We start from the raw sequence: 23,798 nt of genomic DNA, 5'->3' as shown, positions 1-23,798 counted from the left end.
CAAGGGAGTGAGGACAGGGACACTACCACTCCTGCTGCTGGAACATGCCATGGGGCCCAGCTTTGGTCCCATCCTGTCCTAAGGGGGCCTTAGGAGCTGTGTGGAGCCTGAGGGATTCTGTTGTGACCCAAGTGCGACGGGCAGCAGGTAAGGAGGGTCACAGCCTCAGAGGCTGGCCAGCCTCCACGTCAGGGCCGGGTAGGCGGTGGCAGTTCAGTTTCCATGGTGGCTCTGGAGGCCAGCAGCAGCAGTCTCTTGCATCAGAAGCTCTCGGGCAGCTGCTGGCTCCCCAGCTAGTCCAGAGACTGCAGGGGCTGTGACAAAGGTTGCCCAGTCCCTGTGGTGCCAGGGCTCTGAGGCCACTAAAGGAGTGCCCATCGGCTGTGATTTGGACAGACACTGCAGCCTTTTGCCACCAGACCCCAGGGAGCTGAGAGACGCTGGACTCGACGTTAAGGAGCGGATGAGGGGCTCTCGGAGGAGGAGGATGTCCTGGGGGGGGCGAAGCGCTCCTCCTGCGGCTGCAGGGGCCACACCGCGAGGCGCCTGGGCCAGGGTCCGGGGAGTGAAGGAACACGGAGGCCGAGGCCCGGGACAGAGGCCTGGGAGGCCCCTCTGCCAAGTCCAGGGGAGCAGACGCTCCACAGGCGGGCGATGGAGGGCTCGTGATTTGGACGTGTCGGCTGTGGGGTGGGTCCCGCGTGGCGGGGCCGCTGCTCCGAGGCCCACTGCGAGGAGCCCTTCGTTTCCCCAGGTTTAAGTCCAGGTCAATTGGACTGTAAAATGGAGACGGTATCTTATTTAACAAGTCTCATTCTTTGAAATCCCTGGAGTGGTTTTTGGCTTTTAATTCTGGGAATGGAGGCCAGGGCCCTTTGCCCAGCTGGCCAGTGCTCTGTCCCTCAGCTACGCCCCAGCCTCAGCACCTGTGGCCCTGTGGGCAGGTGTCCTGAGGAGGTGGAGGCACACAGAGGCCACCTCACAGTGGACCCTGTCTATCTAACTTCACTGGGGTTCACAGAGTCCCCCTTAATTCAACCAATTGGTGTCAAATTTCTTAATTTAAGTTTATAATTCACTGCATTAAGAGTGCCCATGCCCAGGGCTGGGGAGATAGCTCAGCTGGTAGAGAGCTTGCCTTGCAAGCACAAGGCCCTGGGTTCAATCCCCAGCACTGCAAAAAAAAAAAAAAAAAAAGAGTGCCCACGCCCAGCGCCACCTTCTAAGGCGATGGGAAAATTCAGGCAGGGCTGCGATTAAAGGCAGGCATCTCTCACTTCTTAAAAAATTAACTCATCCACTGACTTGGTTTTGCAGTGCTGGGGATTGAACCCAGGACGCTCTGCCACACTGCCAGCCCCTTTTTAAAATTTATTTTTGGGACAGGGCCTCACTAAGTTGCCCAGGCCGACTTGGAACTTGTGATCCTCCTGCCTCAGCCTCCCCAGTAGTCGGGATGACAGGGCTGTACTCCTGTGCCCAGCTGCACGGCTTTTCTCTGTTTACTCCCCCAAGGTTACAGGAGGTAGGGTGTTGAAAATTTAGTGGTGTCCCTGGAAGAACTATTACTCAGGCCCCAGCGTGGACTAAGTCCATGAGGTGTTGACCAAGTGTGCAGTTTAGCAAATGCTCAAGTTAATTTTGAACCTGTGTTGTAGAGACACAAAAGCTAATAAGTGACCCTTCAATCTCCCGTTATGTATACCCTTTGACATACAGATGTTGGTAGATACTTGTTTTATACATATATATATAGAGTTATGTTTGTTATGAACATACTGTTTATAATGTAAATTTTAGTATATAAATTTTGGATTTCCAATTGAACCAAATTATGAAACTTCACATATATGAACTTTACGTGTGAATACGCAACACGTATGTGCCACACATAACTTACCATGTAGTTCATCCGTGAACTAAGCGTGTGTTCACGAGTGTCCGCCCCACGTCTCCATCTTCCCTTCCTCCCCTGTAACTTGGGGACTTTTCCCTTCCTCCTCCTCCCCTTTTGTAGTTTTAGACTTTGCCCCCTGAGACCAGGGCTGTGGATTTTGACTGAGGCCCAGGGGACCAAGAGGAGGAGGGCCAGGACAATCCGGTTGACCGCCGCCTCTGTCATTGGGCCCTTTTTTGCTTTTTCTTCTGTTTTAAACAAAGTCTGTGCGAATGATTGCATTGCCAAGGAGGGAATTTTTTCCTTGCCTCCCGCCTCCTCCCGTTCTCGGCTCACCCCCCTTTCCTCCCTCAGGTGTTCATCAGATACAGCCTGTGGTCTTCCTCTCAGGGGTCTGCAGCCACTTCCTGGTGTCCTCAGCTCTGTGCGTGCTGGGGACCAGCCCACGGCCTTGTGCGTGCCCAGCACAGGTTCTACCACCGAGCACCCAGCCCTTCTCAGGATCTCTGAGGCTGCCTCTGGCTGAGGCCCTCACGGGCTCAGCGGCGGGGATGCTGATGAGCGGCGCGGCCTCTAGGTCCCAGGGGGCAGGCGGGCAGGCTGCCCGGTTCTCCCTTTCTCTTCCACCCCATGTTGTTCCTCTCTGGCGCCTCCTACCCCACTGGGTCTGGGGCCATGGGCAGAAAAGAATATGAGAGCCTGGGGAGCAGGTGCTTTGGTTTGAGCTCCGGATTGGTTGGTTTGCATATGAAAAGGACTTGGGTAGCCTTGGGAAGGGCTCCAAGATGCCAAAGCATCAGAACCAAGACCGATCAATGCACCATGCTGGGGTATAATAGTAATTCCCTTTTTTTTCTTAAACTTTAATTTTTTTTTTTTTTTAGTTGTTAGTGGACCTTTATTTTATTCATTTTTGTGTGGTGCTCAGGCCTGAACCCAGTGCTCTACCACTGAGCCCAGACACGAGGCCTCGCTATGGTGTATGTAGCCAGGTTGGCCCTGGATTCCTGGCCTGAAATCCTGGGCCCCAAATGCCTGCTTCAGCCTCCCGAGTAGGTGGGACCACAGGTGCACTCCACTGCGCCCGGCAGTCACTCTGCGGATGTGGACTCTCTTGCTGCTCTTTGTGCAGGGATGGCCACAAGCTGTGCACCGTCTCAGCTCTTCCCGGTGACCCCGCATGCCTCTTAATGCACATCTGTGTCCATTCCTCTTGTTTACAGGCCTGGAGTGGTTCCTGGGCCACAAGTTCGATGTGTGTGCAGTCTTAGGGGACATTGGGGAAGAGTCTTCCGAAGTGGCGGGAGCAGGTTTCAATGTTGGGACACCCTGAGCCGCTCCATCTGAACACGCAGGTCTTCTCTGCTCCAAGGAATCCTTTATCACTCCTTTACTGTGAATCAGTCAGTCTCTTAGCAAACCATCCTTAGGGGCATCTTCTCTGCCAGAAATTGTCCTAGGCATTGGGGATGCCAAGAGTGGTCCCCAGAGAACAAGACGCGCTAGCGAGGGACCGTGCCATCAACACACACAGTCACGAGCCGCCATGCGTGGCAGCCAGGCGCTGTGCCATGGGCATGCAGCTCGGGCGGCGCGCTCCGTCTTTGTCTTGGAGTGGACCTCTTCCACTAACAGGTAGGGCAGCGGGGCTGTAGCGCCACCACAGCCTCCTGGGCATGAGGGCGCCACTGGGCTCGCACGGCTGCCTTCACATGGCGAGGCGATTGTCTAATGGCGATTATCTCAGGACGCGGCCCTGCGGTGAAGCAGGGCGTGATCGGGAGCGAACACAGCCATGCTGATTTATCTCAGAGAAGACGGCCACACTTCCGTGTCATTAACTGTAATCAGAGGACCTCCAGGAAGAGCGCGGGCACTCAGGACGGTGCGCCTGCCTCCGTCCCGGAGACCTGCTCCTCTGCAGCGGACAGCGTTTGCTCCTTAAAACCTACGAGTTTGATGCTCAGAATGGAAGTCAAGGCCTCCCCCAGGCGAAGCACACACCCTGCCACTAAGCTCCAGCCCTGTCCTCAGGGGGTCATTGTTTCCTAAACACTTTTTAGTGATTATTTTTAAACTTTTATTTATTATTTTTATTATTCTTTGTGGTGCTGGGTTCAACCTAGGGCCTCAGGCACAGCTAGGCACGCACTCCCCTCTGGAGCTACACCCCGATGGTTTTATTTTCAGGATTTCTATTACTACTACTACTATTGTTATTTTGCAGGACTGGGGATTGAACCCAGGGCTGCTATCATTGGACCACACCCCCGCCCCTTCTTATTTTTTATTTTGAGACAAAACCTCGCTAAGTTGCTGAGTCTGGCCTTGAATTTGTGGCCCACCTGTATCAGCCTCCCAAGTCATTGGGATCACTGGCCCAGGTCTATTTAATGGATGAACCCGCCTTTGGTGTCCATGGGCGGTGCCCAACCTCAGTGTTGTCCTGGCCAGCTACTCTTCTTTCACGGGGGACAAGGTGATGTCCCTGGGGTGTCAAGCAGATCTGGGTCACGGCTGCTTGACTCTGTTGGTTTGGGAGTGTGGGAGGAACTGTCTGGAATGCATTCTGGCCTGTTTTCTATAAAAGAGGGGCAGGGACGACCTTCTGCTGCAGCAACAAACACCGCGTGCCCCGAGACTCCTGGGTGTGGCTGCGGCCTGCTCCTTGCACAGCTGCCGATACCAAAGTGCTGACCAGCAGCCACCATTGGGGCCCCTCTGAGAGCCAGCAAAACGTCCTCCATGCTGCCAGAGGAGACGAGGTGTGGAGGGTTGCCAGGCAGCCACAATGGCTGGTTCCTGTTTCCAACCACCAGAGTCCCCGTGTTTCAACCTGTCTGGGACTTATCAGGTACAACGACCGTGTATACACACAGTCATGCTTCCCTTAACCACGGGACATGTTCCGAGACAAATGACGTGGGGCGATTTCGTCGTATGCCAATGTGACAGAGAAACCTGGAAGGTTTCACGCGCTGCCTGGTACTTAGTGAAGCCCGGGCTCCGGGGCTGCGACGAGCCTTGACCAGGGAACAGCCCCAGATCACATCAGCCTGAGAAGATGGCACCGCATGGGGCCACTGCGTGCTGTTTACAACCCAGGGCCTCAGGCTGGCAAGCGGCGCTCCCCAGAGCCCAGAGGGCTGTTTTAATAAGTAGAAGGAACGCACACTAAGACAACAATAAAAAGCGCAGCAGAGTAAATGCAGGGTAGCACCGCGGTCATGGTCGTCAGCGAGCATTACGCACCGGTCTAATTGCATGTGCCGGGCCTATCCACTTGCAGGCTTGTTCACAGTGCGTGACACTGACACATGAGTATGGCGCCACTCCTAGGTGTCAGGAGGCTCCATCCGGATGCCGGCTGCCGGCGATCACGTCTGAGCCGAGCATGACTGTAGGTCTTACAGGGGCACATGCGAAAATCCCCCAGCTTTCATTTACAAAGTAAACAAAGGAAAAAAAGCTCAGACCTGGAGGCTGGGCACTGAGTTCCGGCCTCAGCCTTTTAATCTTGTTTTAAGACAGGGCCTTGCTCAGTCGCTGAGGTTGGCCGTCCTTAGGTGTGCGCACCACACCTGGCTTTTATTTTTACTTTTGTACTTGTAGATGGACAGCACGTCTTTGTTTTATTTATTTTTGTCTGCGGTGACTAAGGATCGAACCCAGTGCCTCACACGTACTAGGCAAGTGCTCTACTGCTGAGCCTCAGCCCCAGCCCCATACCTAGTTTTTAAACTTAATTCAAGAATAAACTTTATTTCTAAGAATAATTTTAGACTTACAGAATAATTGTGAAGACTCTATAGGAAATTTGCATATATCCCACATCCAATTTCCTTTATTTTAATATCTTATAATAGTATGTTGCATTTGTTACAATTAATGAACCAATGCTGATACATTATAATGAAAGAAAGTCCATTCTTTATTCAGATTGTCCAAGTTTTTACCCAATGTCATTTTTCTGTTCCAGGATCCTATTAGGGACAGCACTTTACAAATGAATATATCTTTTCTTTCATTCCTAAGACCAGGGAGAGGCTGGGCCAGGCCTCCAGGCTGACCTGGGGGACTTGAGGATGACCTGGTGAGGGTACTGAATGGCAGGTGACTCACCTTGAACTCCTATCCCCGGCCTGTGTCTCACTCAGTGCATCCATCTCATCCCCTCGTGGGCTTCAGTTTCTTCATCTGTAAAATAAGAACATTGGATTATGATCCCAGGGACGGGTGGTGTCCCAGGGTAAGAGCGTGGTGGCTTCAGTTCCTGTCCTGGGACAGAGCGAGCTGGCAGGCTTGGTGGTATCCCAGGGGTACAGTGGCAGAGCTTGGGGTGGATGCTCTGACTTTGGAAGTTTTTGAAGTCGAAAGTCAGGTCCTATACCAACTTTGCAGCTTGATCCCTTATTTTAGGCCAGGCCTGTCTCATGTCTGGACCTCCGTTTCCCCATCTGTGAGTGGCAGCTGTGGACCGTGTTGCTTCTGGGGCCCTGCTGGTTGGGAGTAGGCAGCCTGCACAACAGCAAGCCTTCTGTCTCTGGAGGTGTTGGAGCCGGACCAGTGGCCCTGCTGTGTGTTGTAGTACGGGGGCCGACAGGGGCTCTGAGGGCCCACCCATTGTTCGGGACACCCAACCTCTGTGCCCACCCTCTTCCCCACGCTGACCTGGGCTGATACTGGCTACAGTGGGTCCTGTGTCCTCCTTCCTAGCTCAGGCCAGGACTCCTTTTGGCTCGGGGCTGAGAGAGGCCCGTCAAACTCATGGCACTTCTGGGTTGGACTTCCAGGGAGGAGGCAAGTCCGCCATCACTCCAGGCAGCCAGGCCCGCCTGTGGCAGCTCTGGCAGCTTTGAGGGCACTACTTGGCAGAGGCCAGACTTCGGTCTTTAGGTATGCCATGTCCACCCTCCAAGATCCAAAGGAGCAGGAAGAAGAGGAGAGGAATCCCTGAGAGGGTGAAGATGAGGGTCTCTGTACCCCCTCCTCAAAACTGACTCCGCCTGGAGAATAGCTGGGCTCTTCTTCACCCTTCTGCTTTTCTAGCTGTTGAAATCCTACTCATCCCACAAGGCCCAATGCAACAGTCTCTTCCATTGCATCTTAGCTACTCCCTGCCTAACTTGTGTCATGGCACTCATCACCCTGAATCACTTCCCTACCTGTGTCCCAATGGAGACTTCAAGTTCCCCGAGGCTGGGACCTTCTGACTCACCTCCAGGAGGTTATTGCACGATGGGGGTGGGTAGGGGAAGATGCAAGCAGCCCACCTTTCCTGACAGGTTGCTCACCCGCACTGCTGCATGCTCTTGAGCCCTGTCCCGCCAAGTCGCCTCTTCCCTGCCACGCGGGCACCATTTCAGGCTCCTCCGTGCGGGCAGGGGCAGCAGGAGTCCGAGATCCAAATGCAAAGGGGTGCGGACCAAGGAGAGAACTGGTGCTCAGCTTTGAGGCCCCACTACTAGTTCCGGGCGAGCCAGGAGGGGAGAAAGAGTGTGCGCTCCGGGGCGACGCGGCCGGCGGGTGGCAGCGGGCGTCGTCCCGCGAGGAGTGATCCAGGGACGCCGCTGGATCGCGCGGCCCCGCCGGCCCCCAGGTGCACGCACAGCCCCCTTTTCCAGCCGAGGCAACCGAGGCTCCGAGAGCCACCGCGGCCCACCCAGGCGGAGCCACCCGGGCGCCGCCCGAACCCATCTGCACCGCGGAGGGCACCCGGCCCCGCCCCGCCGCGGCCCCGCCCGGGTACCCGAAGTAGCCGGCGCCGCGCGGGCGCCGCGACAGGTGGAGCGGATCGGAGCCTGCGCCGCGCTCCGGGCCCCACCATGGGCAACCGCGCGGGCCGCAGCGACTTCGAGTGGGTCTACACCGACCAGCCGCACACGCAGCGGCGCAAGGAGATGCTGGGTGAGCTGGCTGGGCTCCGGCGGGAGGGCAGCCGAGGCCCGGCCTGGGTCCGGGAGAGCGGGGACTCGCACTGGGCTCCGCGGGGGCCCGGCCGACGACCATGACTCGGTCCTGGGAACCCGATGGCCCCGCGATCGCTCCTCGGGAGCGCGGCGCAGCCCCAGGCGGGCAGCGCGGGACGGGTCTCTCCGGCGGCCGGTGGCACCCGCTGCGTGCAGTCCCCGGGTCCCGCGGCGGGCGGGACACACAGCCAAGCCCCGCGGACACACGAGTGCCGGGCAAAAAGAGCGCCGGGAAGAAGCGGGGGCGCAAGGAGAGATGCTGCGTCCTGGCGGGCGCGGTGGGGACCCGAAAGACTTTAGCCAAGAGTCAGGTCTATTCCGTCCGTAGCTTGATGCCCAGAGGCCGCCCGGCGTTCAGCACGGTCTTTTTTTTTTTTTTTTTTTTTTTTTTTTTAAATGGTGCGGGATTGAACCCAGGACCACTCAAACACTGAGCCACATCCCCAGCCTTTTTAGATATTTTATTTAGAGATAGGGTCTCAGAATTGCTTAAGGCCTCTCTGAGTTGCTGAGGCTGACTTTGAACTAGTGATCCTCCTGCCTCAGCCTCTCCGGCCGCTGGGTTTACAAGTGTGTGCCATCGCGCCCAGCCTTCGAGGTCATTTACCTGCGTGGGCACCATTGTGTGGCTCGTTGATGCCCACAACACCTCTGAACCACAAGCAGGTGTCCCTGCCACTTAATCGCTCCCCTGCCCAAGCTGGTCTCCTCCTCACCGACCCCCACGCCTTTGCTGACACCTTTTAATTTTTCTGGTATTTCATAAGATGGTGAAGTAGTATTGTTTCTTTGTAAACAATATGCATTCATTTGATGATTGATTTCAGATTTCAATTTGGACATTTTAATCTGGGGTTGGTCTTTTGCCTGTGAGAGCCCTTTCTCTCAGGGGCTTGGAACCCTGTGCCTGAGGTATGGCAGGTGTCCTCCCTGTTCAGCGACTAGATTGGCATAGAACTTCTGTACATCTTAAATTCAGTTGCGGTGACTGGCCGTTTCTTGCCAGTCTGCACCTTGGTGCCTTCCGGACCCAGGACTGCAGATGTTCATCCTCTGATGGAGTCTTTCAGATACAGGAGGCACACTACTGTGCCCCTGACCCGGGTTCAGGGCTGGGAACCTTGAGCAGCTCTGACTTTGGGGCTTTGTCCTGTGAGATCATAGCCATCCTGCCCTACACGTCCAACTTCCTGGGCGTGGCTGGGAGGGTCCCCACCTACCCAGCTGAGGGCTGGCATCTTGCTGCCCCTCAGCCTTGGTTCCATGCCCTCCCTTGCTGCCCCCAGCTTCCTCTTACAGAGCTCAAGGGGCACCTGGTGCAGAGGGAGAAGCTGGGAGACTCAGGACAGCCAGAGACCTGGCCATGTGGGAGGACCCTGGGCCTGAAGGGTCCAACACCCTGGGCTATCACCTCATTTTCCCAGTCTGCAAATTGGGCACAGTCTCCCTGCGTGGCAGAGTGGGTGTGAGGATGAACTGGGATCCCAGACAGGAAGTGCCCAGGGAGGGCCTGGGCTGCAGGTCATGCGAGAGGATCTCTTTCACACGAGAGAAACCGTGGGCCCTAGGAGTCCAGCATTCCAGAGAGGGTGGCCCAAGAGGTCGGAGCCTTGGAGGCAAGGCTGGCTGTGCACGTGCCCGGTGCTGGCCCCACAGGAGGCTGCGCTCGGGTGCCCTTTCCATCAGGTGTGGTGGCCCGCCTTCCACCAGTCCAGTTCTGAGCTAGTGAATTTGGATCGTGCTGCCTCTGTCCTCCTAGGCTCTGCCTCGGCCTTCTCCCTGCTTGAGGTCCTGTCCCCTGCTCTGCCTGGCTCTCTTGCTGGGCCTTGCTCTGCTTGGTTCGGTTCTCCTCCCACAGGAGCCCCTGGCTGCCTCCTGGGCCCTGGCCCAGGCTGATGAGGGCTACCCTCAGGTGTCCCCTCCATGGCTGCAGCCATCAGCTCTGGTCTCTGGGGAGAAGTTGGCTGTGGAGGTGACCTCCTGACAAGGACCCCAGCACCCATTCGCCAGCCATGGTGAGTCAGTGGCCCGAGGAGGAAGCTGGCTTGGGTAGGGTCAAGGGTCGCTTCCTTGTGGAGGCTGTGCAGGCCCAGTCAGGTAATTCCAGAAGTCTCGGCTGGGACTTCTGTGGCAAAGGTGTAACTGACATCTTGCACACGGGCCTGCGGTTCCCGTCTGTGCCTCCGCCACACCTGGACTGCCCCTGCCCTGGCAGAAACCCTGTGTGTAACTGCAGCATCTCTTCTCAGAAGAGGTAGCAGAGTGGGGATCAGAGAGGAGGTGACTTGCAGAGGGCCATACAACCCAGAGGCCCCAGAGGCTGGGTTGCCGCTCAGGCTGAGTCTCGCCCCACCCATCCGGCTGATGCAGGCTGTGCCAAGCTCCCGGAGGTCAATAGATATTCAATTAAGATCCTAATCTGACTCACGGTCCCAGGAAATCATGGTGTTTGCTCCGGGGCTCTGTGAATGGGGCCAAAGTCCATGCCCAGCTCCTGCCTGGGACAGGGACATCCTCCCCAGGCGATAGCATCCTAGAAAATAGGATTGGGAGGCAACCCTAAGTCACATCTCCCAGGCAGGGGGTGGGAACAGAGTCGGCAAGACTGGTCTCATCAGAGACCAAGTGGGGCGTGGCCAGTGGAATGAAGAGGAGGCTTTGGTTTTGTTTATTTTTGTTTTTAAACAAATAGCTTTGTAATTTTGTTTGTTTTTTTTAAAAAAGATTGTCAAAGCAGGGTGCACACAGTTAAAAATATTTAAATAATCAAAGACAAACAGAAGAGGAAAAGGAGGAAGTAGATCTCTTGGCAAATTTTGTAGTCTTTTGGGACCCGTCTGGCTGGGATTCTCTCAGCAGCGGTGGGAAATCCAGAGCAGAGCTGGCCTGAGCTACAGGGGGCTCGGGGTGCTGGTCAGCCAGCCAGGCTTGAGTGATGGGCCTCCCTGGGGTCTGCAAATCTGTTTGGCCCGATCGTGCCCTTCCTTCCCTGTGAGAGCCTCTGAGGGCACCTCGCGGAAACCTGACTCTGCTCTGGCCTCTTGGGGGCGCAGTCTCTGGCCCCTGCCTCCCGCCACTCTGGGTGCCCCCCACCACCTTCCCAGTTCCAGGCTTGTGTTCCCCTGCTCTCTGCTGGAGTTCCGGGTGATGGTCTGCAGAGCTGGGCTGGAAGCCAGGGCCTCGCGTGCTTCTGGCGAGTTCTGCTCCTGGACTACTCCCCCTTTCGTTATTCTTCACCTAGAGATTCCTGCGCAAACTCCAGGTCTCAACATGCTCTTTTTTGGGGGGTACCGGGGGTTGAGCTCAGGGGCACTGGACCACTGAGCCACATGCCCAGCCCTATTTTATGTTTTATTTAGAGACAGGGTCTCACTGAGTTGCTTAGCGCCTCACTTTTGCCCACTATCCTCCTGCCTCAGCCTCCGCAGCCTCTGGGATCATAGGCATGTGCCACCCCGTGGCCTTAGAAACATTCTCTAGTGACACACACGCGCACACCGCTGCCCCTCCCCCTTGAAGCGTCTCCCTGCTCCTCCACCAGGACACCTGGCCCTTTCCTTTTGCCCCAGGCCTGGGGGCAGTTGCCTTGGAGATCTGACTTCCTTGCTCAACTCCGAGGCCCCCTCCAAGGTGCCTGGCACACGGTGACTCCTCAGGGGCTGAGTGACACCATGAGACAAGAGGCCCCTTCACAGAGCCTTTGCTGTCTCCGCGCCATGCCTGGGTTTCCCTCCCACCAGTGGGCAGGCTTGGTGTCTGGTGAAGGACCCAGTCCTTGTTCTTAGGTGAGGTTTTCTTGTGTCCTTGCGAGGCAGAAGGGTGGCAGAAGTTCTGTGGAGTCCCTCCTGTCAGGGCACTGATCCCGAGCAGGGGCTCCGCCTGGGAACCAGCCGCCTCGCCCCACCTCCATGAATTTGTGTGTTTGTGGCCACGACATTCCAACGTGGCTTGTCTGTCCTGTGCCTTTTGACGTGGAGTAATTTTCTTCTGCTTTGTCTTTGTCCTCATCTTCTGCGTCTCATACACGCTTAGAATGTTTGTGTATTTCAGGAGCCTAGAAAGGGAGGTCACCTGACCCAGGTGTCCTGCGGTCAGGAGTGGGGCCAGGATGCTTGCCGGGCACCTGCCAGGCCTGGGCTGCTGTGGCTGTACCAGCCTGTGCCTTGGTTTGAGAGGAGGTCACTGTCCTCTGGCCCCTGCATGTGCCTCCCCTGCAGCGGCCAGCACGTGCCCCTGGTCTCCTTCCTTCTGGCCTCTGTGCCTGCGTGCGCCGTCTTCTGCCTGCCTTATCTCTGCCCCGTGTTCCTTCTATAACTTTTAATAGCTTTGCTGAGGGTCGGTGAGCATGCCTGGTGATCCACTCTCTTTAAAGTCACGGTCTGATGGTCGCGAGTAGTCTCGTGGCCTATTCGTGACTCATGGCCTGTCAGACCTGCTTCCACCCTGCTGCCTGAATTCCTCAGGGGAGGCCTCAGCTGGAGCACCCCACTCCCGTGGGTCCGTGTGTTGGCGCTCCTGGCTGGGACGCGCTGGGTGCCCCACGTGTGCGGAGCCCCCCTCTGCACCACTCCCATCTCCACCATCAGTCAGATCCTCAGACCTTCGTCACATACTTGTCACTGGGACAGAAAGCAGGCTTAGCGAGTGGCTGGTGAGGAGGTGGGGTACTGTGACTCCTGAAGGTACTTTGAGCCACTTTCCTCATTTTCTCTGTGGAAAATGGCCTCAGAGAGCCTCCCGCACCCACCAGACAGGGCTGGGCTTGTCTTTTGGCTCAAACCCAGGAGGGAGAGGTGAGGCGGTGGGAGGAGAGGATGGCTCTTGGAGCACAGGCCAGGCCGAGGAAGGGCTTGGGAAGGAGGGAATTGAGAGGGCTTTGGGTGGCTTTGTGAGAAGAGGCTGCTCAGAGGTCAAGCGACTCCACTGCAGGAGGGGAAGGGCCCTTGCTTGGTCACAAGGTTGTCCAGGCACTTCCCGCTCTGGCCTCCAGGTGGCACCACTGGCACCGAGCAGCTTGGTGGCGCCAGGGGGGAGGCAGGAGTGTGGGCAGCACCATCACAGGCAGAGGCGAGGCCGCCTGCCCTGCAGCCAGCGGGTGACTGTCTCGTGACTGGGAAAGTAGTAGGAGGATCCAGTCCCAGAGGGTGCCGGTGGCGGGGCCTGGGCACGCGGAAGGTGGAGGAGAGGAGGTGATGAGGAGCCCTTCCCCTGCTCCTGGGAGCCCGCAGGGCCAGCGGGAAGTCAGCAGGGAGCGGGCTGGCGGGCCTGTGGCTGGGAGGAGTGTGTGGTGCAGCGCCCGGGACCCCTCTCTGCTACAGTGCAGGGCAAAGCAGGGCAACCCTCCTTGCCCAGGGGCTGGTCTGGCCACATCCCTGACCCTGGATGGCACAGCAGAATTGCTAGGAGACTCTCAGACAAAACCAAGCGTCCGTCAGAGCTGGAGGGTGGTGGGCTTGTTCCATGGGGTGGGGCCGCCGGCACCAGGCTGCCTCCCTTCCCTGAGGCCCTGTGCTGTCCTCACCAGGGGTCTGCTGGCATGTGCAAGTGGGCGGCTGGGAGGGAGCCAGGCGCCCAGCACTGCAACATCGGCTGCCTCTCCCCGTCCCACCCAGTGGCCCACGTGCCCTCATGGAAGCCCCTTAGAGATGGAGAGTGACCAGCCAGGCCCGGGAAGGACAGGGCCTGCCCGGGCACACAGTGGTCTCTGGGTGCTTTGCTCTGGGCAGCCCCCTGGGGACTGGAGGCACCCGCACAGCAGGACCCTTCGCGCCTCTCTGGAGGGGAGGTCAGGCAGGTTGCTGGCCCTTCTGGTGGGGCCAGTTCCATCTCTAAGATGGGGTGGGTCATCTCCTGGCAGGGTGGTGAAGGATGAACAAGGGTGTCAGGCCCCAGGAACCTGCTGACGGAGTGGGAGCCCCCCCAGGGCTGGCTCAGTACCTGGAGTGTGGGTCCTGAGTTCAAGTCCTGGCTCCCTCAGCCTTGCTGTGCCCTCTTGGGCCCTTCCTTGAGCCTGCCTGACTTCAGAGCCCTCCTCAGTGTCTTGCCTAAACAGGGTGACTTCTAGAATCACTGTTGCCATCATCAGCGGCCCTCGGGCCCCACAGGGGGAAACCATTTGTGTGGGTCTGTTTGTCTTTGGCTCCAGGCTGCCAGCGGAGCAGAGAGCCCTGGAGGCACGCATTAACTCCGTCTAGGCTGGGGTGGAGGCCTGAGTGGGCAGGGCCACACCTGAGGTCGGAGGAGCACCACCACAGACAGGGCATTGCACCGAGTGTGTCCCCGGGCACCCCCTCCTCAGGCTTTCCACCCCTCCTATGGCCAGGATGAGATGGAACCCAAGACCAGGGGGCCTTCCCCAGGTCCACCCCCTCTCCCTGTGTCCCTGGAAGAGACATTTCCTGTCAAGACAGCACCCCTCTCAGCTCCGTGAGGCCAACCAGGTGTTTCCTGGTGCCTACGGCCAGCCCTCCCGTCGCCTGCCCACTCCCCCTATGTCCAGCACTCACTGCCTCAGTTCTCTGCCATCTTGCTTCAGGCTGGGCCAATATGGCCCCTGCTGAGACTCCAGTGCTCCTTCCCAGTCTAGTGAGCCCCTGTCCTATCTTCTCGTCCCTGATCCTCTCTGACCCCTGATAACTGAACACCTCAAGCCACGGCTTAATTTACTACCAAATCCTGCCAGTGCCCAGGATAATCACACCATGACCTCTCCCGCATCTCCAGTCTGCACATTCCCCAGGGCGAGGTGACCCCCAGGCCTCCCGCTCCCCTAGGGGCCTGGGTCCCCTGGGAAGTGGATGTGGCAGGTATTAAGGTTTCTGTGAGCAATGGCTGGGTTCCTTCCGGCCTGCCAGTCACTGATGGGCAGATCAGCTTGCTGCTGTTCCCGGGAATTGGAGAAGGCCCAGGGTATAGCCCCACTCCTCAGGTGGGGCCTTCTGGGGGTCCCCTTCGGAGGCTCAGTGAGGGTTTTCTGCCCAGTGAGATGCCCTGCCCGTGCTGCCTCCAGATGGTGACTTGGTGGCTTCTGGGCGCTGTTCTCGAAGCCCCGGGAGAGGCACTATAGGCGGGCCCTCCCTGCTGCAGGGCAGGCACGCAGGCCTTCCGGAGAGCTCTTGGAGCTGCCAGGCCTGAAAGGTGCTTCCTCCCCTCACTGGGGTCCAGAAAGTGCCCTCAGGCAGGTGAGGGGCCTGGGGCTCATGGCGTCTGTCCCCTCCTCAGGGGTCACATCCATGTGATGCCCCTTGTTCAGACTCTCAGTCTTCAGTTGCCTCCTGCAGGATGGCCAGTTCTGTGGCCCCCTGGGGCCCGGGAGGGTTGGGTCTGCTCTTGTTGGAACAGGGGGCAGACATTGCTCCAAGACCACACTCAGAAACAGCCCTGGTGAGGCTCCCCAAGCCCTGTGGGTTTTGCCTGACAGAGGCCTCCTGCTGGATGTGCCTGTGCCCGGCCAGGCTGGGAACTGCCCAGCATCCACTGAGAGGAGGTTTAAGGGGTGGCACCTCAGCCCTGGCGCTGTGGCGGTTTCAGCGGCTCTGCAGAGCCCAGTGGGGTGGAAGAGGCAACCTTAGGGCGGAAGAGCTGGCACGAGTGGTCCCAGAGGTGAGGGGGCTCAGGGCAACTAAGTCCTTGGGAGCTATTGGGAAGAGGAGGATGAGCACTACTCCTCTGCACTGGCCTGGGTCGGGGACCCAAAGTGTGTCCCGTTTGTTCCCACTCCCACCCCACAGGCAGAACATATCATTTCTGTTCCACAGACGGGTAAACTGAGGCCCACTGGCCAAGGTCTGGGCTTCTGGGCTCTGTCATCGCTCTTGCCCCTGAGAAGCACAGCATTATTGGTCTGGCCTGGATCCAAAAGCCAGGGGCCCAGGTCTTGCTGCCCCACGGCTCACCTGCCTGTGGCTCACCTGGTGCAGGTGTGGCGGGCCCCACCCTCTTGCTCTAAGACTTGGCCTCCTTCCAAGGAGAAGTAGGGGCCACCTGCTTTGTGGAGGCTGATGGCCTTGAGCTGTGGATCCCCTGGTGGGTCTGGGCAGGTGAGGGACTGGTTGTTCTTCTGAGGACCCTGCAGAGCGAGGCTGGTGCCCCAGGACACCCTGGGTGAGAGGGCGGCTGGCCCAGCCTGGCTCCTGGGTGCCTGGGTTTGGGACTCTGCCTGTGCTTTCCTGGTGTGGGCTGGGCAGGGCCTTCCTGAAGCGGCGAGAGGCTGGCACGCCCTTTTCCCTGCCCGTCGTGAAGACCCCTGCTTGCCTGGCTAGGGCTGATGGTCCCCGTGGTCCCTCCTAGAAGCACCCGTTTTTTCCCAGCCACTCGGCAGTACAGCCTCTGCAGCGTGGCTGCTGGCCCTGGCCCTGTCGGGGCTGGACGAGGTGGGACGAGGCTGCCTCGACCCCTGCTCTGCTCTGCCTGGGGAGCCGCAGGCTCCGTCACTCCCCAGGTGGAAGGCTAGTGGTGGCCCTTCCGGCCTTCATGTCCGGGGCTGTGCCCTGGCAGGCCTGGTGGGACGAGGCTGGGACGGTGCCATGCTGGCCTGTCCCCGACGGGGCTGGTGGGCGTGAGGCCCTGGCAGGGCAGGCGGAGGCCCCCTGCTCCATCCTGCGGGCCGTGCTGGGGCCTGGCCGCCATGGGTGCGCGTCTGTTTCCTGCAGCTGCTGGAACCAAGTCCCACAGATGGGGCTTCAGGCTGTTAACGGTCATGCAGTTCTGAAGCACGACGCGCTCCTCACTGGGTTGAAGCCCGGTGTCCCTAGGGCTGCGTCCCTTTGGGAGCTGGGGAATCCATTTCCTTGTCTTCCGCTTCCGGAGTTGCCCACATTCCTCTGCACGCCCCCTCCCTGGTGTCCCAAGGCAGCCGTGGCAGGACCAGTCTGTCCCAAGTCACAGAACAGACCTCCTCTCCTGCCTCCCTCTTGTACTCCCAAGGACCCTCGTGATGGCCATGGCCCCCAGGTCGCCCAGGAGTCCCCATCGTGGGCTCCCTGGTTCGAAGCCTCAGGGCGCACTCTCCTTGCTGTCTGACCTAATGCAGCTGCAGATTGCGACGGGCTTAGGATGTGGCTGGCGTCTTTGGGGGTCTGTTATCCTGTCCCCCGCAGGTGTGAGCGTCCCCCCCCTCTTGAGAACAGGGTCCTCCGCCTTGCCCTCCAGGCTTCCTGGGCCCTTCTGGGGGCAGTTCTTCCTCCTCCCAGGCACACCCAACTGCCAGGCTGCCATGAAGCAATGGAGGCGGGGCCCAGAGGCACACAGTTAACCCCTGGGATTCCGTCACCACCTCGCCACACCTTCCTGTGGAAACAGGTGGCGCCTCTGCAGGTGCTGTCCTGTCGGCAGCCCTGTGCCTTGCCCCATGTCCACCTTGTGAGCTAGCAAGGCTCCGTGGGCAGAGCTGTGGGATCTTCCGAGGGCACGCAGACAAAGGTCGCATGCCTGGAAGCTGGGACTTTTAAAACCTTTTTGTTATTGTGGTAAAATATGTAATGTAGGGTTGGCCACTTCGACAAGCGTGTAGTGTGAGGTCTGGTGGCACCCGTGACATTTGCTGTGTTCTGCAGCCACCACTGTCGTTTCTGAAACTTTGTCATCACCCCAAACAGAAACACATCCCCAGCCGGCACCCGGTGACCTCTGCCGCACTTTCCCACCCTGGATCTGCCCTTCTGGGTATTTCCTCTGAGTGACCTCAGGCAATATTCATCTGGTGTCTGGAGCCCGGTGCCATTAGGAAAAAAAATGACGGGTGCTGTTCCACCGTGTGACAGCACATTTTATGCATGCACTCCTCCTGGGGGACAGGTGGGTGTCTTCACTGTTGGGCCACCAAGAACCCTGCTGCTGTGAATGGATGCGTGGCGTCTGTTTGGTTCTCGTTTCCAGTTTTGGGCTTGCCTGAGTGGGGTCTCGGGACCACGCGGTCACGACAGGTCTGCCACCTCGAGGACCTGCCAGGCTCTCCCTCTCCCACCAGCCGTGTGCGAGGGGTTCCGATTTCTCCACATCCTCAGCTGCTTTCCCTTTTTAAACTCCAGCCCGTCTTGCTGGCGTGAGGGGTCTCTCGCTGAGGGGCCGCATTTCCCTGTGACCACTGTGCTCAGCACGGGCACCTTCCCGTGGCTTGCTGGCCAGCTGAGTGTCACTTTGGTGGAGGAACGCCGTTCTTATCCTCTGTCCACTTTAGAATCGGGTTGTTGGCTTCTTAGTTGTTGAGGCGCAGTTGTTTTTGTATGTTCTGATTTTTAATCCCGGATCTGGAGCTGGGGTTTGCAGCGGGGCTAGCCTGCCCCTGAACAGGAGAGAATCTGGAACACACCCCACGCCCAGCTAGATCAAGACTGGCAGCTTTCTGGGCTCAGTGGGCAGGGGGTTTCACATCTGGGTCTCCCTGGCTGGGTGAATGTGACCATGCTGTGACTCTCTGACTTGCTGTTTGTCTTTTGTCACTGAAGGGACTTGACTAGCACAGACTGGTGTCAGAGCACTCTGTGCATCTTCTTGGGGTCTGGAGGCCAGGGTCAGGCTGTCCTGGCTTTGTCCTGGGCCATGTCCCTTGTCTCCTAGGCTTAGGGAAGGAGGGCCCTGGCTATGGGACCCTGAGCGGGCTCTGCTGTGTGGTCACATGCTCCCCATTCTGGGCACAAAGAGGAGTGACACTTTGGGATACAGAAGGAACTGAGGCAAGAGCCTTCCTTGGCCTGGTGGGTTCCAGTTCTGGGTCCCCAGCCCCAGGGGTGGCAGGGTGAGCCGACCCTGGGCAGGGTGAACCGAGGCTGCCAGCTGCTCATTGGGCTGGGGGTAGATGCAGGAGATTCTGGGGAGCCCGAGGGCTGGTATTGACGGTCCCGAGGCCCTGCTGGCCTTGGTGTCCCCATTGGCACAACAGGGCTGGCTCCCTGTCTGAGGACTGTCTGCTCTTGCCCAGGGAACAGGGACAGAGCAGACCTGCTGCCTGGCTGCCTCTCCCCGCGTGCAGGATGAGCCCCCAGTCCTGCCCCAGCCCTGCAGGCTGCCCTGACCCTTGGCTCCTCCTGCTGAGCCCCGCAGATGTCTCCAGAAGGCAGAGCTGTCCTGCCCCTCCACCTGCCCCGTGCACCCCGCCCGAGCCTGCACTTTCTGTAGGGCTGCTCCTGGTCTAGGCACCCCCCCCACCACTCACATTGTTTCTTTTCTATAAAGCAAAATACAGAAAAGTACAAAGGTCTCTAATAAATGCCTATGGCCCAAAATAAATGCCTTCCACCCTTTATCACATTTCCTGCCGTTCTTGTTTGTTTAAGAACTTGGCTGTTATCAGTGGATCTGCCGGCCCAGGGAAGGGGCTGCCCTGCTCTCGGCTCCAGAAATACTTGGAGTCAAATTGATAGAAAAATAGGCTTTAATCAAAGCCGCTTTGAAGATGGAAGAAACTGAATTGTTTCTCAAAAGTTCCATCTCTGACACTCCTGAAGTGGAGCAGAGCTTTCAGAGCCCAGGGGCAGCTTCAGGCCAGCAGAGGAAGGCCGGAGGTGGACGCACGCAGGGGCAGTGGGCCATCTCCCATCTTCCCGCCCAGCTTGGGCCCCTGTCAGGGTTCGGGGGTTGGAGGTCACAGCAGAAGTTCTCTTACTTCAAGGGGTGTCCAGATTCAGTCTGTTTCAAGCAAAGCAGGAGCCCTGGGGGTTCCCCTCCCATGGCCACCCAGGGGCCTGATGAGTTTGGGGTGACTGGCCCGCGTCGTCCTTCCTCTGCTACGTGTGTCCAGGCCCCATGTGCACAGCATGGAGGTGCGCGTTCAGCAGGCGTGCAGGGCAGGGTGGCTCCTAGCGAGGCTGCTGCTGTGATTTCCGGCGTTCCCTCATGACATTTCTGGGACCTGGGGTGACCCCTGCCCCTTATTTAGACCAGTGGCAAATTCCCCCACTCTGGGAAGTCTCCCCAGACCCCTCAGGTGAGGGGGAGGCGGGTCAGCCCGCCTCTGTGTCCCCACAGGCTGGGATGCTCCCTAGTGGGAGTGGATGGCAGGCTTTAGAGGGTGGCCTGTCCCTCCTAGACATCCTGGAGGGTGTGGGACGCCTGGATGCAGGGAGGAGAGAGGGAGGGGGATGGCGGATGGCAGAGCCGAGCCCGGAGGTCCCTCGCCGACAGCCTCGCTCTCTCCTGTCTCACCCGCAGCCAAGTACCCGGCCATCAAGGACCTGATGCGGCCAGACCCGCAGCTCAAGTGGACGGTGACGGGGCTTGTGCTGGCGCAGCTGCTGGCCTGCTGGCTGGTGAGGGGGCTGGCCTGGCGCTGGCTCTTCTTCTGGGCCTACGCCTTCGGCGGCTGCGTGAACCACTCCCTGACGCTGGCCATCCACGACATCTCCCACAACACGGCCTTCGGCACCGGCCAGCCTGCCCGAAACCGCTGGTTCGCCATCTTCGCCAACCTGCCCATGGGCGTGCCCTATGCCGCCTCCTTCAAGAAGTACCACGTGGACCACCACCGCTACCTGGGCGGCGACGGGCTGGACGTGGACATCCCCACGCGCCTGGAGGGCTGGCTCTTCTGCACGCCGGCCCGCAAGCTGCTCTGGCTGGCCCTGCAGCCCTTCTTCTACTCGCTGCGGCCGCTCTGTGTGCACCCCAAGGCCGTGACCCGCATGGAGGTGCTCAACACGCTGGTGCAGCTGCTGTTCGATGCCGCCATCCTCGCGCTCTGGGGGGTCAAGCCCGTGGCCTACCTGCTGGCCAGCTCCCTCCTGGGCCTGGGCCTGCACCCCATCTCGGGCCACTTTGTGGCCGAGCACTACATGTTCCTCAAGGGCCACGAGACCTACTCCTACTACGGGCCGCTCAACCGCATCACCTTCAACGTGGGCTACCACGTGGAGCACCACGACTTCCCCAGCATCCCGGGCTGCAACCTGCCCCTGGTATGTGCCGGGTCCTGCTGGGGCAGCAAGGGCTGGTGGGCCTGTGCCGCGGCCCCAGGAGGTCCTGGCCACACCCAGCTCGCCTCAGCCTTTCTGTGCTGCTCGGGTGACGGTCACTCTTGTGGTCTCCAGAACAATGGCAAAGGTCACGGGACACATGCGAGTGCCAGACTGGAGAAGAGGGGCAGATCGGGGTAGGGCGGGGTTGTGGGCGCGTCACAGGGGGGCTTGGTTCAGGAGAAGCGGCTTGCACTCGTTATGGCATTTACACGCTGTCTCTGACAAGCCACCCGCCCTCTCCATCTTTTTCTTCTGCAAAACGGAGCGGCATTAGCGTTTCGCCATGTGAGACAACGTGTGCTTCCTGTCCTGACTCTGTCCTTGCTCTTGTCTTGTCACAGCTTTGCAACATGACAGGGGCCCCTCCTGGCCCAGAGCTAGCCAGAAAGGACAAGGGTGGGCCTTGTGCTTGTGCCTTCAGGGGCTGGGCTTGGCTGCAGGGAGGGGAAGCTCTGGTGGCACCTCTGTCCCCGAGCCTGGGTCCTGGAGTTGGAGGATTTGCAAGTGAGAAAGGGGTGTGGGGAGCGGGTTCCCAGGCTCAGACTGGCTCGGCCGGCTCTGGCCAGAGCTTTGATAGCATCTGTCTGGTCAGAAAGGGCTGAGGTGACCCTGCAGGGGAGCAAGTTGGGGCCCGGGCATGAGGCTCTCAGGTCCCTGGGGCCTCTGTGTGGGGGGGCGTGTTCATGCAGGAGGGCTTGTGGCGAGCTGGCCGGAAGACTGCTGGGCCCAGTCTGTGCAGTGGGCCTCCGCTCCTGCCACTGGTGCCACCTCTGCCTGCTGGGCACCATCTCACTTACATTCACCAGGTGTCCTTGTTCACGGTCCCTGAGGGGAAGGCCCAGGCTCACGGAGGGCCGTGCTGGCCTGAGCACTGGCAGAGCCAGAATCAGGACCCAAGGGTCTCAGAGCAGCCATCGGAGTGCCTGCTGCCAGCAGGTGGCCAAGTCAGGCTCCAGCACCCGGGGGAAGCTGTGTGCATGTGCGCGTGTGTGCTCATGGGCACAGCCATGGTGCGGCCCCTGACCCCTGCCCTCTCCATAGGTGCGGAAGATCGCGCCGGAGTACTACGACCACCTGCCGCAGCACCACTCGTGGGTGAAGGTGCTCTGGGACTTCGTGTTTGAGGACTCCCTGGGGCCCTATGCCAGGGTGAAGCGGGTGTGCAAGCTGGCGGAGGACCGCCTGTGAGCCCTGCCGGCCGCACAGCGTGGCGGGCCCCAGGCTGGCTGGGCTGCACTGATCCCTGTACCCCAGGCTGCTGCTCGTGTCCCCAGGCCCTGCCATCGGCAGCTCCGCCTGTCCACAGGGTGCAGGCTGTGTCCTGGGGCAGCGTGGTCTGCACAGGGACTCAGAGGACCAGGCCTGCCTGCCACCTGGGCCAGGGCTCTGGCCTGTGGTCCTCGCCGAGCTGACTGCTGTGGATTCTTGTGCCCCAAATTAAAGGAGCGTTTGTTTTCAGTCTGCGCTGTGCTTCCGGGGGGTGGCCCCAGCCCGCCTCCCAGAAGACCCCAGACCCAGGTGGGCGGTGCCCACGCCCCGTGGCAGCCCCTTCGCTGAGGCTCAGGCAGTGCTCCCCAGAGCAGCTGAGGGCCTGTGCAGGCTGAGGGCACCGTCGCAGGTGGGGACCCTGGCTCCTCCCACCCTGGCCCTCAGGGGCTGCCCTTTGGCCCCCTAGACTTTCCACCTTCTGCTCCGTCCTGTGGAAGCCTCCCTGGGCCCAGAGAGGTTCAGGCTGATGGTGCGGGGCTGGCTGTCCATCAGCTCAGTGCAGGCCCCAAGTCAGGCCAGAGGGTGGCTGGACAGACATGAACACATGGTGAACCGTGGCCCAAGGGGAGCAAGCTGGGCACAGCCTTGGTGTCTGTGTGAAGTGGGGACATTTACCTCTCCTTTCTGTGGAGGGACCAGTGGTAAGCTGCGACCTAGGAGCTGCACCCCCAGCTCTTGGGGCTGGACTCGGGTGTCCTGGTGTCCACAGCAGGCAGGCAGCAGTTGGGTGTGGCTGTGGGCCAGCTTGGCCAAGGGCAACCCCACAGACGGCAGGCAGGGCTAGCAGGGCATGCCGCAGTCCTTCCCCATGCCTGGGAGTGGCCCCACGTGGGGCCTGGCACGGGTGTCCCCAGATGGGCTGACTGTGGAGATGTGGCGGTGACAGGCTTAGGCCCCAGGGCTCTTTCTGAGACAGGAGGACTTTGAGCCTGGCAGGCAGCCCCTCCCTGTGCACACAGGCCTAACCGAGGGCCAAGGGGAGCCTGGAGGGAGAGTCCAGCCCCCGCCCCACCCACACGGCAGTGCCTCTGGAGCTCCGCCTTGTTCACCTGCACCTGTCCCCTCAGACAGTGCCAAGGCCGTGTCCAAGTCTTGTCATCAGCTGGAGGCCGGTCCTGGGCCTGAGGGTGCCTCTCTGAAGACCGTCCTGATTAAGCTGTGTGGAGGCGGACGCATGAGGAGGTGGCAGCGAGGAGGGTGGGTGCCCCCTGCCTCCTGGAGCCCAGCGCCTGCCCTCCCCACCAGCAGAACCACATGCCTGTCTTTTAGGGTCTGGGGACTCCCTACTGAGATAAAGCCCCTCGAGGCCCAGGCCAGAACATGGCAGGCTGGGCCCAGGCGAGCACCCCTCCACAGGGTAGCTGGGCCTGACAGGATCTGCTGCGTGGCGGTGGCGGTGGCGGTGGCAGGGAGGGCACATGTTACGACCTAAGGCATGATGTCCAGGACATCAAGCCTACCATCGCTGGGCTCCTGGCCACATGGATGGTGGCCCCCGAGGCCGAGGCTCAGACCTGTCCTGGCTGCGATGGAAAGCTAGTGCTAGGGATGCATGCAGGTGGCCTGTGGGCTGTCCCTGCTGCCACCACAGGCCAGGGTCTTCCAAGAGGGCAGGGGAGCCTGTGAGGAAGGTGCTTTCCCTGCCGCCTCCCTCTGCCCCAGCACCCACTTCCTCACCTAAGCAGGCACATCCGGGCCCTGCCAGGCAGGGTG

At 59.5% G+C, this 23,798-nt stretch overlaps 1 protein-coding gene across 4 annotated transcripts; it reads left to right on the top strand.

The window, feature by feature from the left end:
- Degs2 (delta 4-desaturase, sphingolipid 2) lies at positions 1-22,274 on the top strand. 4 transcript variants are annotated; one of them, XM_047539694.1, is made up of 3 exons: positions 1-147; positions 20,014-20,756; positions 21,858-22,274. In XM_047539694.1, exons 1-3 carry the CDS (start codon positions 45-47, stop codon positions 22,002-22,004), a joined length of 993 nt encoding a protein of 330 aa, XP_047395650.1. In that variant the 5' UTR covers positions 1-44; the 3' UTR covers positions 22,005-22,274. The 4 variants fall into 4 exon arrangements, with proteins under 4 accessions (XP_047395650.1, XP_047395651.1, XP_047395653.1 ...); XM_047539695.1 differs by lacking the exon at positions 1-147 and adding an exon at positions 7,248-7,804; XM_047539697.1 differs by lacking the exon at positions 1-147 and adding an exon at positions 9,863-9,881.
- The last annotated feature ends 1,524 nt before the right edge of the window (positions 22,275-23,798 follow it).

This window comes from Sciurus carolinensis, chromosome 2, assembly GCF_902686445.1.
Source record: "Sciurus carolinensis chromosome 2, mSciCar1.2, whole genome shotgun sequence".
NCBI classification, from domain to species: Eukaryota; Metazoa; Chordata; class Mammalia; order Rodentia; family Sciuridae; genus Sciurus; species Sciurus carolinensis.
This window is presented reverse-complemented; position numbering and strand designations above follow the sequence as displayed.